General features: G+C 45.4%; 1 protein-coding gene across 7 annotated transcripts; it reads right to left on the reverse strand.

The window, feature by feature from the left end:
* Positions 1-6,225: 6,225 nt before the first annotated feature.
* Positions 6,226-10,962, reverse strand: TMEM109 (transmembrane protein 109). Of its 7 annotated transcripts, none has more exons than XM_035124016.2 (4): positions 10,882-10,962; positions 9,641-9,900; positions 8,916-9,018; positions 6,226-7,558 (listed from the first exon to the last, which is right to left on the reverse strand). In XM_035124016.2, the coding sequence occupies exons 2-4, from the start codon at positions 9,866-9,868 to the stop codon at positions 7,176-7,178; spliced, it is 714 nt and encodes a 237-aa protein (XP_034979907.1). In that variant the 5' UTR covers positions 9,869-9,900; positions 10,882-10,962; the 3' UTR covers positions 6,226-7,175. The 7 variants fall into 7 exon arrangements, with proteins under 7 accessions (XP_034979907.1, XP_034979936.1, XP_034979889.1 ...); XM_035124045.2 differs by lacking the exon at positions 10,882-10,962 and adding an exon at positions 10,675-10,853 and having other exon boundaries at positions 9,641-9,895; XM_035123998.2 differs by lacking the exon at positions 10,882-10,962 and adding an exon at positions 10,675-10,853.
* Positions 10,963-11,731: the final 769 nt, after the last annotated feature.

Here is an 11,731-nt window from a genome sequence, read left to right on the forward strand (position 1 = left end):
TTCGAGTCTTTCTAGTAATGTGCCATTGCCACTCTTGCTGCTAATAGCTTATGACTGATTAAAGTTTTAAAATGTAACATTTTCATGTTCTTGAGCAAGGAGGTTTTTTTTATTTTATTTTTACAATATGGGTACCAATTATTTTGTCCATTTCCAGAGGGGGGAAAAATCCCAAAATTTTGCTACCGTACCTCACCACAGGTTCTCCAGCACCATGCTGGGGGGGGGGTTGATATATGGCGTTTTCACAAGGGTTTCCCCGAGTCAGCGACATACAGACCAGCCCTGGAATATTTGCGATTGCTATTAGCTTATAAGATGATACTCCAGATATTGCTGGCCTATACCTTCCATCAGCCCCGACTACTGTATCGGCCATGCTGGCTGCAGCTGATGGGCTTCAGGTTCCCCATCTCTTCTCAAAACTGGAAACAAAGAAAGGGAAAGCAAGCAAATGGAGACTGAGAGCACAATCTGTTTTCTGTTCTGTGACCTCAAATACAGGGAATTGTGGGGAAGTTAAATTCTTGTGCATAGCTCAAACAGTTGCAGCATCATAGCCAGAGAGCCACATTTCCCCTTAACGGCTCAGAAAGATTCTCAGTCTGCAGTCCAGGGGTCATTTTTCTCATCTTTAGCTGACCCTGCACTGCACAAGAGACATCTTTGCTTGCTCAAGTACTTTCACGTTGTCCAAAGCAGGTTCAGAGGCAGCCCAAGACATTTTGCTGCCTGAGGCAGTGCAGCAATTCCCTCCTCCAGAGGTCATAGTGCATAAGTAGCAAAGAAAGGTCAAGTTATTTTGACACCTGAGGCAAAGAAAACAAAACAAAATCCCATAAGCATCTCTCCCGCCCATAGCTGCCAAGTTATCCCTTTTTTTAAGGGAAATTCCCTTATGCTGAATAGGCTTCCTCGTGAGAAAAGGGAAAACTTGGCAGCTATGCTCCCGCCTCTTCTTGTAGGTGAAAAGACAAGAAGAATTGTATTTTGCAGCCCTTTGCATAGGCATCTGTTTGGGCAGTGTGAGGAAGCTGGCTCACTAGTTAATGATCTTTCTATTGCTAAATGGGGTACGTTGCCTTTGGGACACAGAAAGTGACCTGCAATTTTTGACATTTTTTTATTGTCCGGTTTTGCAACTTTTTATTGGGCATCAAAACTCTGCCAAATCCGTTTGACCTGAGACTGGTCTTAAAGGTAAAGGTACCCCTGACCGTTAGGTCCAGTCGCGGATGACTCTGGGGTTGCGGTGCTCATCTCGCCCTATTGGCCGAGGGAGCCAGCGTTTGTCCCACGGTTTCCAGGTCATGTGGCCAGCATGACTAAGCTGCTTCTGGCGAACCAGAGCAGCACACGGAAACACTGTTTACCTTCCCGCCAGAGCAGTACCTATTTATCTACTTGGACTTTGACGTGCTTACGAACTACTAGGTTGGCAGGAACTGGGACCGAGCAATGGGATCTCACCCCATCACGGGGATTGAAACTGCTGACCTTCTGATCGGCAAGCCCTAGGCTCTGTGGTTTAGACCACAGCGCCACCTGCGTCCCATGAGACTGGTCTTACTCGATGCCAAAAGCAGAGCACTGCCCCCATGGGCTCTGAGACACTCATAAGAACATAACAGATATGCATAACAGATATGCAGGATCAGGCAGGATCAAGCACCCTGTTCTCAAAGTGGCCAACCAGATGCCCAAGGAAAGTCTGCAATCGGGACCTGAGTGCAACAGTAGTCGCTACAGGTCTGATTCCCCAGCAACTGGAATATTCAGAGGCACACTGGTAGAACATACATAGCTGTCATGGTTAGTAGCCCCTCTTCCCTGTGATATGTCACCTGTTTAACAGCATTCGAAACAGGTCAGCCTGCTAGATGCTTTGAGGGGTGACTGTAAAGTGGGCTGTACTGTACAGTCTTCCTGTCTAATAAGGCACCAGACACAGCTATGTGTTTTTGAAATGGTACAATCAGCTTTGCACCCGATATGTAACAGTCTCAGTGCAGCAAGACGAGATAAGGAGGTGGGGGGGGGGAGGCAAGGAGACCCTCTAGTCTAGAACTTGCAAGCAAACTGAACACAAGAGGGCAGTGGCTGCGCAGGGAAGCAATTAGAGAGGGATCCGGAAAAGAGAGGAAGATAGAACACAGAGAGGATTAGAACATAAGCATCTTTTAAGATCAGAACATCCCAACCTCTGTCTTCCCAGAGCCTGTCCCTAGCGGATGGGCCATATGAGTGGCAGGAGGATATAGAGGATAGAAAGCTTTTTATCTGTGGGATGCCAGTTTAAACCCAACAAAGGCTAAATCAATATTTGAAGCCATTTGTATATTCAGCACATTTTGCTTGTTTGTTTGTTCTTGCCTCAGTTGCATTTAGAATCCATTTGAAAATGAAATTCACAAGGAGACTGTGACATTTGGCCTCAGCCAGATGTTTCCCAATAGTTATTATTTTGAGTCTTGTTAATTTGCTATTTTCGTATTATGGGATTGCCTCCTCACCATCACAATTCACAAGGCAACCTTTTATTTGATGGATGAATGAATAAATAAGAAGTGTGGGGTGACACGAGACTCTAATGAGCTGAGCTTAAATATTTGACTAATCAAAGGGTTGGTTTTGATTTATTCATTCATACATTAATTCATTTATTAAAAACAGACAAACAAGCATCTGACTTGTTAAAGGTTTGCAGAGCATGCAAGATCAGTTAACATATTGTTAGCTGATTAACAAGTGGAAGCTTAAAAATCCAATCTACGAATGAGAAGACGCTGTAAACCCCAAGGTTGCTAAGTGAACAAAATCAGTTTCTATCTCGCAAACGACCTCCCGCGGCCTCATTATTAAAAGCTGAATTGTTGATACAGCACTGCCTTAGGTATGGGATTTCCAACACTGGCATGAGGGCAAAACTGGTGCTGGGAGCTAAGATCTGAGCTCAGTCCCACCCCTCCACCACAAGCACCAGCAATACATTCTTTGTCAGGAAACAGTAACCAACATGATTGTGGTGCGTCAAAGGTACAATTTATACAGTATGGCAGGGGTCCCCTGTGTGAGGCCCTCCAGATGTTGTTGGACACCAACTCCCATCATTCCTGCCCATTGGTCATGCTAGTTGGGGCTGATGGGAGTTGGAGCCCAACAACATCTGGAGGGCCTCACATTGTCTGCTCCTGCAGCAGGCGATCTGGTGTGCCAGTTGAGGATGGGAAGTCTGGGTCTTCTGGCACCTCATTTAAAAAAAATCAAAATAAAAAATACTGTTATTCTTATTTAAAAAATAACCGCAAACTTTAATTTGAAATCCTCACTCCCCACCCTGGTAACCTGAAATGTCCACCTTATGCAGGATAATAAAAAAAGGCTACTGGATGTGGAGGCAGATTCTGTCCTATTAGGGATAGCGGAACAGGGCAAAGCAAAGATCAGGAAATGGGTGGAGGCTGAAGAGCTTCCTAAACTTCTAATAAGCTAGAGAGTCGCAGATAAAAGTGGGCTTAAGGTCTGACTCGGTAGAAGGCCATTCCCTATGCTCCTAATGTTTGCTGTCTCTTGCTGAGGTTATTCCTGTTTGAACTTGTGGGACTGATTAGGCTTTAAAGAAGCAGCTCACCCCAAGAGCTATTTGCTGGTGCAGATGTGTAAGCAGTTGGGTTGCTGTATGAATTGTGGGGAGGGGAGGGGGAGAGAGAAAAGCTCTGGACTGCTTTTTAATAAGCCCAGGGATGCTGCCCAGAAGTGCCACTGTGCAAATTGCTGTTTGTGGCGTGACAGCTAAAGAGAGGCTTCTGTAGCAGGCTTCGAGCCAAATTCGTATTTATAAAAGGCAGGGATGAGAAAATCATTACATAACAATGAGAGCAGGCACGAGAGGAAACCGTTGAAAACTCTTTGCGTCTTCAGCTTACCCAGGAAGAGCAGAGAATTGCCAGAACTACCAGTAATCTCTCATTAGGTCCTTAGAATATACAGCATCACCCAGAGGAAAGAGCTCGGTTTCTGGGCCAGGAGATTTAAGGCTGGCTGGTGTTACTAACTATATTCACTTTTGCAATTTGTGGATGTGAAGCAGGTTGGCTCAGCTGAATATTTCCTCTTAGCTCCCAGAGAATGGCAAAAACGCTTCCCTTCTGTGAAACTCCATCCCCTGCCCACCTGCACATACACCCCCCCTCTAATCCAGGCAAGCACACAAAAGGCTCCTGTGCAGGATTAAAAGACACAGCATCTCTGCCTTTGACTCTGTTTGGATTCCACATGCAGGGACTCCATGGATTTGGATGGCAAGAAATTGGGCATCCATATATTTACAGTACATTTCTACTGTCACAGGAGGCATCTGGAGAAGGCTTAAGTTGGCAGAGCGGGATATGCATTTCAATGGTCTAATGTGTGCCCTGCACAGCTCCATGTTCAGATCCTGGGAATAACGCGTACACAATCCACCCAAGTGTTATCTGCTTTTAAGTCCCATTTAGCCAACTGCATGCTGTCTGTCCAGATTCATAATCTGGCTTCACACCTGTATGCAGTCGTTTCAGGTATTTGAGGATTCTTGAGCAAAGGAATGCAGTCCCTCCCTTCCACCACCGCTGTCCATTCATCTTTCTCTGCATCTAAGCTATACAGCCACCTGGAGAAAACCCATAAAGTGAGCAGCAACAGCAGCCCCTTCTCATTTATGTTGCTCATTGCTCGTTTATAAAGGACAAGCGAACAGGCAGTGACAGCAAAGCAGTGACAGGAGGGGGACCTGGAGGTTGGCAGTAAAGGGAAAGGTACCCCTGAGCGTTAGGTCCAGTCGCAGGCAACTCTGGGGTTGCAGCGCTCATCTTGCTCTATTGGTTGAGGGAGCCAGCGTTTGTCCCAGTTTCCAGGTCATGTGGCCAGCATGACTAAGCTGCTTCTTGTGAACCAGAGCAGCACATGGAAACACCTTTTACCTTCCTGCCAGAGTGGTACCTATTTATCTACTTGCACTTTGACGTGCTTTCGAACTGCTAGGTTGGCAGGAGTAGGGACCGACCAACGGGAGCTCACCCCGTTGCGGGGATTCGAACCACCGACCTTCTGATCGGCAAGCCCTAGGCTCTTTGGTTTAACCCACAGCGCCACCCGCGTCCCGCGAGGTTGGCAGTAGGCTCCAGCAATTGCCCACTCCTGATACTAGGCCTGTCTCTATGGTTCATGTACCACACCCTTTTTACTGCAGTGTAGTGGGAGTATAGAAAGCACAGCTATCCTACTGCAGAGGCAATGTAGGGTTCCCACAGGAATTTATCTACAGCCGACCACTGCCACTCTAAGTGCAGATACTCAATAAGCAGATACCATGATCCTAAGCCAATTACTCATAAATCAGAGAGCAGGGTTCAGATCCCCACTCAGTCATAAAGCACTGAGCAGACCATGTTTCCTTGAATAGTTAACTTCACTTGTGCCTTGTGATTTATTGCTGACCTGCTCCTGATACCCACTCCCTACAAAGTCTCAAGGTATCAGCATCTGCCAACATTTTAGTGTACAGTCGTACCTCGGGTTACGACCACCTCGGTTTGCGAACAGTTCGGGTTACGAACTGCGCAAACCCGGAAGTGTTTTCGCCACGCGCGCGATCTGCGCATGCGCAAACCGTAAAAATCGTGCTTTGCGCATGCGCAAAATGGCAGAGCCCATCGCGTTCGGGTTATGAACTATTCGGGTTACGAACTGCGATCCGGAACGGATCGCGTTCGTAACCCGAGGTATTACTGTATCATAGACTGGAGAGGAGTCATCCGGGAGAATCCTGGTAAAAATTGACTTGGGGACAGCTGAAATAGTTATTAGACACATTCACTAGAGCAGCCCCAATATTTTCAGCTACATTGCAATTTGGTATGAACTGTGAAAATGCACACCTGTGATAGAATAAGGGTGCAATACTATGCAAACTTAGAAGCTAGGGCCATTGAACATGCATCAGAACATGGGGTTTGATCACTGAACATGATCAGATCACAAGATAGCCCTGCAAACATACACATAGGTGCACCTATTTTTAAAATATTGCCTAGTGCCTGGGTCAAACCAAGAACAGTTCCAGCTCATATTTTTGACATTGGTGCTAAGAGAAGCTTATAGTGGTCTAGCTCAGGGATTTAAGCATCACCTCTGCTTAAAAAATGAAAGGATGACTGAAAACATACACAATAAAAGGAAAGAGAAAATGATTAAATACGTTTTTATTTAGAAGAGTGTAAAAATACCCCATTTGTTTAAAAACTGGCAGTTTAAAAATACATATTGCCAACAGATATGTACCATTGAGTGAGTTATGCCTCCAAGCCAAAACAAGCAGAAAAAGTACTTGAATCTGGGCTTGTGATTCCATTTGCTAGAGGTACAAATTCTGTCTGGAGGGAAGATCTATGAACATTCACTTTTGTCTATGGCTGATTTCTGCCCAGAATAAAGCAGTTGAACGCTACTTGCCATTGGTTCTACATGAGTATCTTTGGCTTATAAGGAACTGGAAATGAAACACGCTTTCCCAGCACATGCATGCACGCACGCACGCACGCACGCACACACACACACACACACACACAAACAACATTGTGGTTTGTTCTGTTGCCATCATAATCATGAAAATCAGCTTTAGCTTTCAAGAAGGCACTTGCCTTTACTGTCCGATATACAAACTGGCATGCTAGTGAAACATACAAGACTGAGATTCTCACAGCAATCTCTTCAACACCCCATTCTTCTATCCCGATATGCAGCACTATAGAGAAGCTGATATTAAAAGTAATAATTGAGTGAACAGCAGCCACACTTCACCAGCAAGCTCATCATCCAAGAGGAAGATGAAAGGTAGAGGTCTAGAAGGAGGAGGTACGAAAGAACCCGAAACAAAACACAAGACAGGGAAGTCAAGAGATGGAGAGAGCTTTTAACAGGTCACTGGAGTGACAATTGGTAAGATAGTATCCCAGAATCATTCATCTCCTATACAGAAGTTCCATTAAGTATTTCCATGTTCTTACTTAGCTATGAGTGAAAGATTCACAAGAGCGCATAAACAGTCTAGGAGGGAATCTTGGAGTAAGTGAAGAAAGCAAGAAAACAGTTGCCTCTTATTGAAGGTACATGGAGATTATAAGCTTCCCAGAACTTCATTCTTCATCCAGGTGCTTGGCAGAGCGCCTCTGCCTGCGCTGCAGCTCTGCCACTTGGCACTTCAAGCTGCGCACTTCGGCTTCTAGTCGGGCCCCTGAGTGGTTTGACCCACTCAGCCAACCAAGCAGGACATACAGCGTAAGTAAACCTGATAGAAGCATAGTTTGCACAGAACGATCAGGCACTGAGGTGACAATAAACATAAAGCAGGCCCCAAAGAGGACAAACTTGAGGCCCCACATGATGCGGCTCAAGATGGCGACCAACACACTCAACAGCAGCGACAACGCCCAATAACCAAGCAGAGCAGCCAGGCCCCAGAGCAGCGCTGTCTGCACCTGTTCAGGGTTTAGCTTCAGGAACTGAGTTGCACGCTCCCCTGGAACACAAAGGAGAAAGGGAAAAGTTTTAATAAAATCATTCAACCCAGTGTGGCACTACATTCCAGAAAGGAAGCATCCCTCCCACAATGCATCAGTACAGGCTCTAAGATGCTGCTGCTACTACTACTGCTGCTAATAATAATAATAGTTCGTTTGTTTTTGTTTGCTTGTTGCCCATCTGACTAGGTTACCCCAGCTACTCCGGGCGGTTCCAACAAATTAAACACAGAAAGACATCAAACATTAAATTTTTTAAATGTGGGAGTCCACATTTTTGTCTCAATGAAAACAGCTTAAGTGTCAGCATCAAAGGGAGAAATTCCTCTGCCCAAGCAAACCAGTTCTTTCTGGGCATGGCACTGCTCAACTGAACTGTACAGACAGAGATACAGGGCTGGTTCATACAACAAATTTGTATTTACCATTGCAGATATGCTTGACAGCATGTAATACATCTATTTGTCACAATAGGATACTGACAGACTACTCCTAAAATATATGATGTGGGAAATAGACTTGAGGCTGCAATTTGAGCACACTTGTAAATATTCTACTTTGAACTCAGTGAAGCCTATCTCAAGAGTTCTGAGGCACAAAGTGGGGGTGGGTCAAAACACACTTTTGTTGGAAGGATGAAAGACACCAAGATATAAATTTATAAGCACATTATTTCTCAGAAAAAAATGAACTGGGAAACTAGCTAATACCAGATCAAACTATTTAGAAGAAACTATGTGGCGCAAAAATATGTTAAAATTAGATAATAAACGGCTTTGGAAAAATATTTTCTGAACACTTTTTACAAAATCAATTTCACTTTTGGCGTTGTTGTCACCTTTGTCATTTTAAAAAGATCAGATTCAATTTGAAAGCTTTAACCCACTGACCCTGAAAATCAATTTTATACACACAGAGGAAACACGGGGTTGGAATCTAATTAACCACTTCTGGATGCTTAAAGACTTGGATATGCCTAGAGGGATTTAAATCTGTACAACATTATCTGCCACAATCAAAAACACCATTTGGAAAGTCACATCCAGTTCACAAACAGGAAGTGTTAACATCACAAACCTATGCTTTATTTGCTTGGAAGACAGCCCCACTGAGTTGAGTACGGCTGCAGCCTAGGTTGCTCATGCTTTAAAGACAAATAAGCAAGAAGGGGGGACTGAATATGCGACATCCTTTGGGTGGTATTCAGCTAAGCTTGACAGAGAGTAAACCCACGGAAATGAATGAACATGGCTAAGTTATGTTAATTACTGTAATTTTAATGGGTCTTCTCTAAGTAAAATTTAGTTGAACACCACTACCCCGTCTTTCCGTGCAACCTATCTCCTGGTCACTTACCAGCTATTCCAAAGGAAGTAAGGAGCTGCCCTGTAATTTGAGCCACAACAAATAATGCTGAAGAGATCCCAGAGGACACCATCCAGACCAGAGAAGAGATATTCTGCAAGAAGAGAAGATGCACACATGGGTGTTTCCTATTCACTCCATTACCACCCGTCAGAATTCAAAAGGGCTGTCCACACAGTTAGAACCCATCTGCTTGGGTAATGAAATGTAGTGATGGATAGCTCCCTCAGCTGATGAAATGAGTGGGAATTAAATAAACAGCAACAAGATGACATCAAACTGGTCAAAATCAGTATTGTCATAGATTTAATTTAATCATCTAGAAAAAGCAGATGGTACAACTCTCCTTGGACTCATACCAACACAGAACAAAGCTAAAGGAATTTATGCTGGAAATGTTCCTGCCTGTTCAAAATGCCAACACAAAGTAAACTAGCATGTCAAGGCAATACGCTGACTGGTTTCCCCACCACCACTACATAGCAAAGTGTTCAATCATGTAATCCCCAACTGCATTCTAAAGTGGTTCAATCCAGAAAGAGCTGTTCACTGTGCTTTCCCCCCTAAACATTTAGCTTATTTGTCCACCGGTTAGCTACTTGCCACAGATACATGAAAACCACTAAATATCAACATCATCACCATCATTTTATTGAATTTATATGCCACCCTATACCCCCAGGTATAGGGGCAGTTAACATGAACTTCTTTCTTACCTCATTCAGTATTCTAAAGTTCTCTCGTCCAATCAAATCCTCCATTGTCTGACTCACAGCACGACCCACTTGGGATAGAAAGTCCGGTTCGGCATACTTTGCTCGCTTTGGCTGACTCTGGGCATTGGTTATTCCCACGTTAGTGAGCACAAGCAGTGCTACTACGGCCAAGATTGGTTTTGGCAGGGGCTGGAAGCAGCTCCATAAAGTGAGGCCCCATTTAGTCATCGCTCCAGCTGTTGTCTTTGCAACCAACTTCTCTGCAAAATAGGAGAGATCCCTAAAGTCATGTTTATCTGGTGCTGCAAGCAATCTAAGGAGTGACAAGGGTGACATATTAGCCATGCAAATGTATGCCGCCTCTTCTCACTACAACACCCACTACATAAAGAGAAATTAAGTAGAAAGGTGAGCAGAGCAGACTACTAAACTAGTTAGATGAAACCATTAGTTCCATTGCCCCATGCCAGAGTCAAATGCAAGCAAAATGGATTCTGCATACAAACAAAAAGTCGAACTTCATGCAAGAGGATGACCTGGACTAAGTACATTTTGCATGCAACAAGACAAACTGTGTTGAACAATAGCAGTAACTGGATGAAGCACACACCCCCTGTACAAATACTAAGCCAGGGGTTGGGAACCTATGGCTCTCTAGATTAAGTTGAGCTCCAACTCCCATCAGCCACAGGCTAATACCGGTAGGGAGATCAAGCAGCTCTCTAATGAACGCTAGAGACTATCGAACTCCTGTCTGCTCGGCAGTATTTTTCTAGCAACCTATGCAGAGGGAAACAGGGGATCTACAAAAAGGAAGGTGAAAATCTGTCTTGCAGGTAGGTGCAGGACTGACTTGGTCTTAAGTCACTGGGTGAAAAGTCTAAATAAAGGGCCACGACCCCACACGCCTCTCTCGTTTCTCTTACAGAGATACAACCTCACTCCGCCCCCCCAAACACAATTCCCCCTCACCTGTCCTTCTCCTCACTTTTTGAAGCCCCTCCTTAGCTTGACTTATTCTCTTCCCCCAGCACCTGTTTACAGAAGCGCAGGGAATCGTCTGCTCCCGCCTTGAAGTCGTTAATGGCACGAGGGTGCTCTCGCTCCTGGCTGCTCCCGAGAGATCCGCTCCAAGATTCCCACCAGCAGCGCCTACCTGCGCCAGAGGGCGCACGCGCCGAACGGGGGCTGCTGATTGGCCGTCGCCGCTGCGGGGAAAAAGCAGAGCGGGTGCTGCTTACCTGGGTACTTGGCCTAGAGAGGGGAATTCCGGAGCGAGCAGCTTTATCTCACCCCCCCCCCTCTCTCCATTCAAATATAGCTCCAGGCCCCGTTGCACTCTGGGAAATGCAGTCCAAAAGGAACGAGCAAGGCGCGCCACGCTCTATCCAGGAGCATGCCGGGAATTGCAGTTCTTCTTTACAGAGACTTTCACACGAGTTAAAGTGTCTGCTTCTCACTTCCCGCAGCAAATAGTGCGTCGGATCCAATCACAATTAGGCTCGGGGGTCGTTACTGGGATTTTACATTGTCATTCGGTGGGTGGTGCCGCCTTCAGGCTCGTAATTATGGAAGATATCTAGGTTCTTATCTCGATATGAAACTCCAGGGCTCCTTAAGGCATTTCTGCTGCCGCTTCTCTTCCCTGGGATGGAACGGGAGATGTGTTTACGAGGTCAGGAGGGAATCTATATTTCAGCGCATGTAGTTGTAATTAACAAGAAGAAATGGCAAAGAAAGCGGCTCCTCTCTAACTTGGGGAGTTTATATTGCGTGAAACCTGTGCGTTTTCAGCACGCTTAAAAAGGGGGGGGTTACGACGCTCCTGCGGTGTATTAACATCACAGGGCGGAGAGGGAGTTGAGACTGAGCTGGATTTTCAGCAAAACAATCTCCTTACCAAACACATATCGGATAGCACTATTAACCTCGTTAAACTGCAGAGGACAGCAAGAACCACTTCTGCTCTCCTGTACAGCGTTCAGGCAGGTGTCTGTGCCCCGCTGCCTTGACGTGCGAACACGCTGCACTTCCCAATACTTTAAAAACAAATACCCACGAAATAAGAGTTAGGAGGAGGAGCTGCTGCTC

Source organism: Zootoca vivipara, chromosome 1 (assembly GCF_963506605.1).
Source record: "Zootoca vivipara chromosome 1, rZooViv1.1, whole genome shotgun sequence".
NCBI lineage: Eukaryota > Metazoa > Chordata > Lepidosauria > Squamata > Lacertidae > Zootoca > Zootoca vivipara.

Bases quoted from the DNA above. Each gene is read 5' to 3' on its own strand.
- TMEM109 (XM_035124016.2), bottom strand. From the start codon at position 9,868: ATGACTAAATGGGGCCTCACTTTATGGAGCTGCTTCCAGCCCCTGCCA. The intron at 9,019-9,640 runs GTAAGAAAGAAG...CTCTTCTTGCAG, and splicing joins ACTTTAGAATACTGAATGAG to AATATCTCTTCTCTGGTCTG. The intron at 7,559-8,915 runs GTAAGTGACCAG...TTTGTGTTCCAG, and splicing joins TACTTCCTTTGGAATAGCTG to GGGAGCGTGCAACTCAGTTC.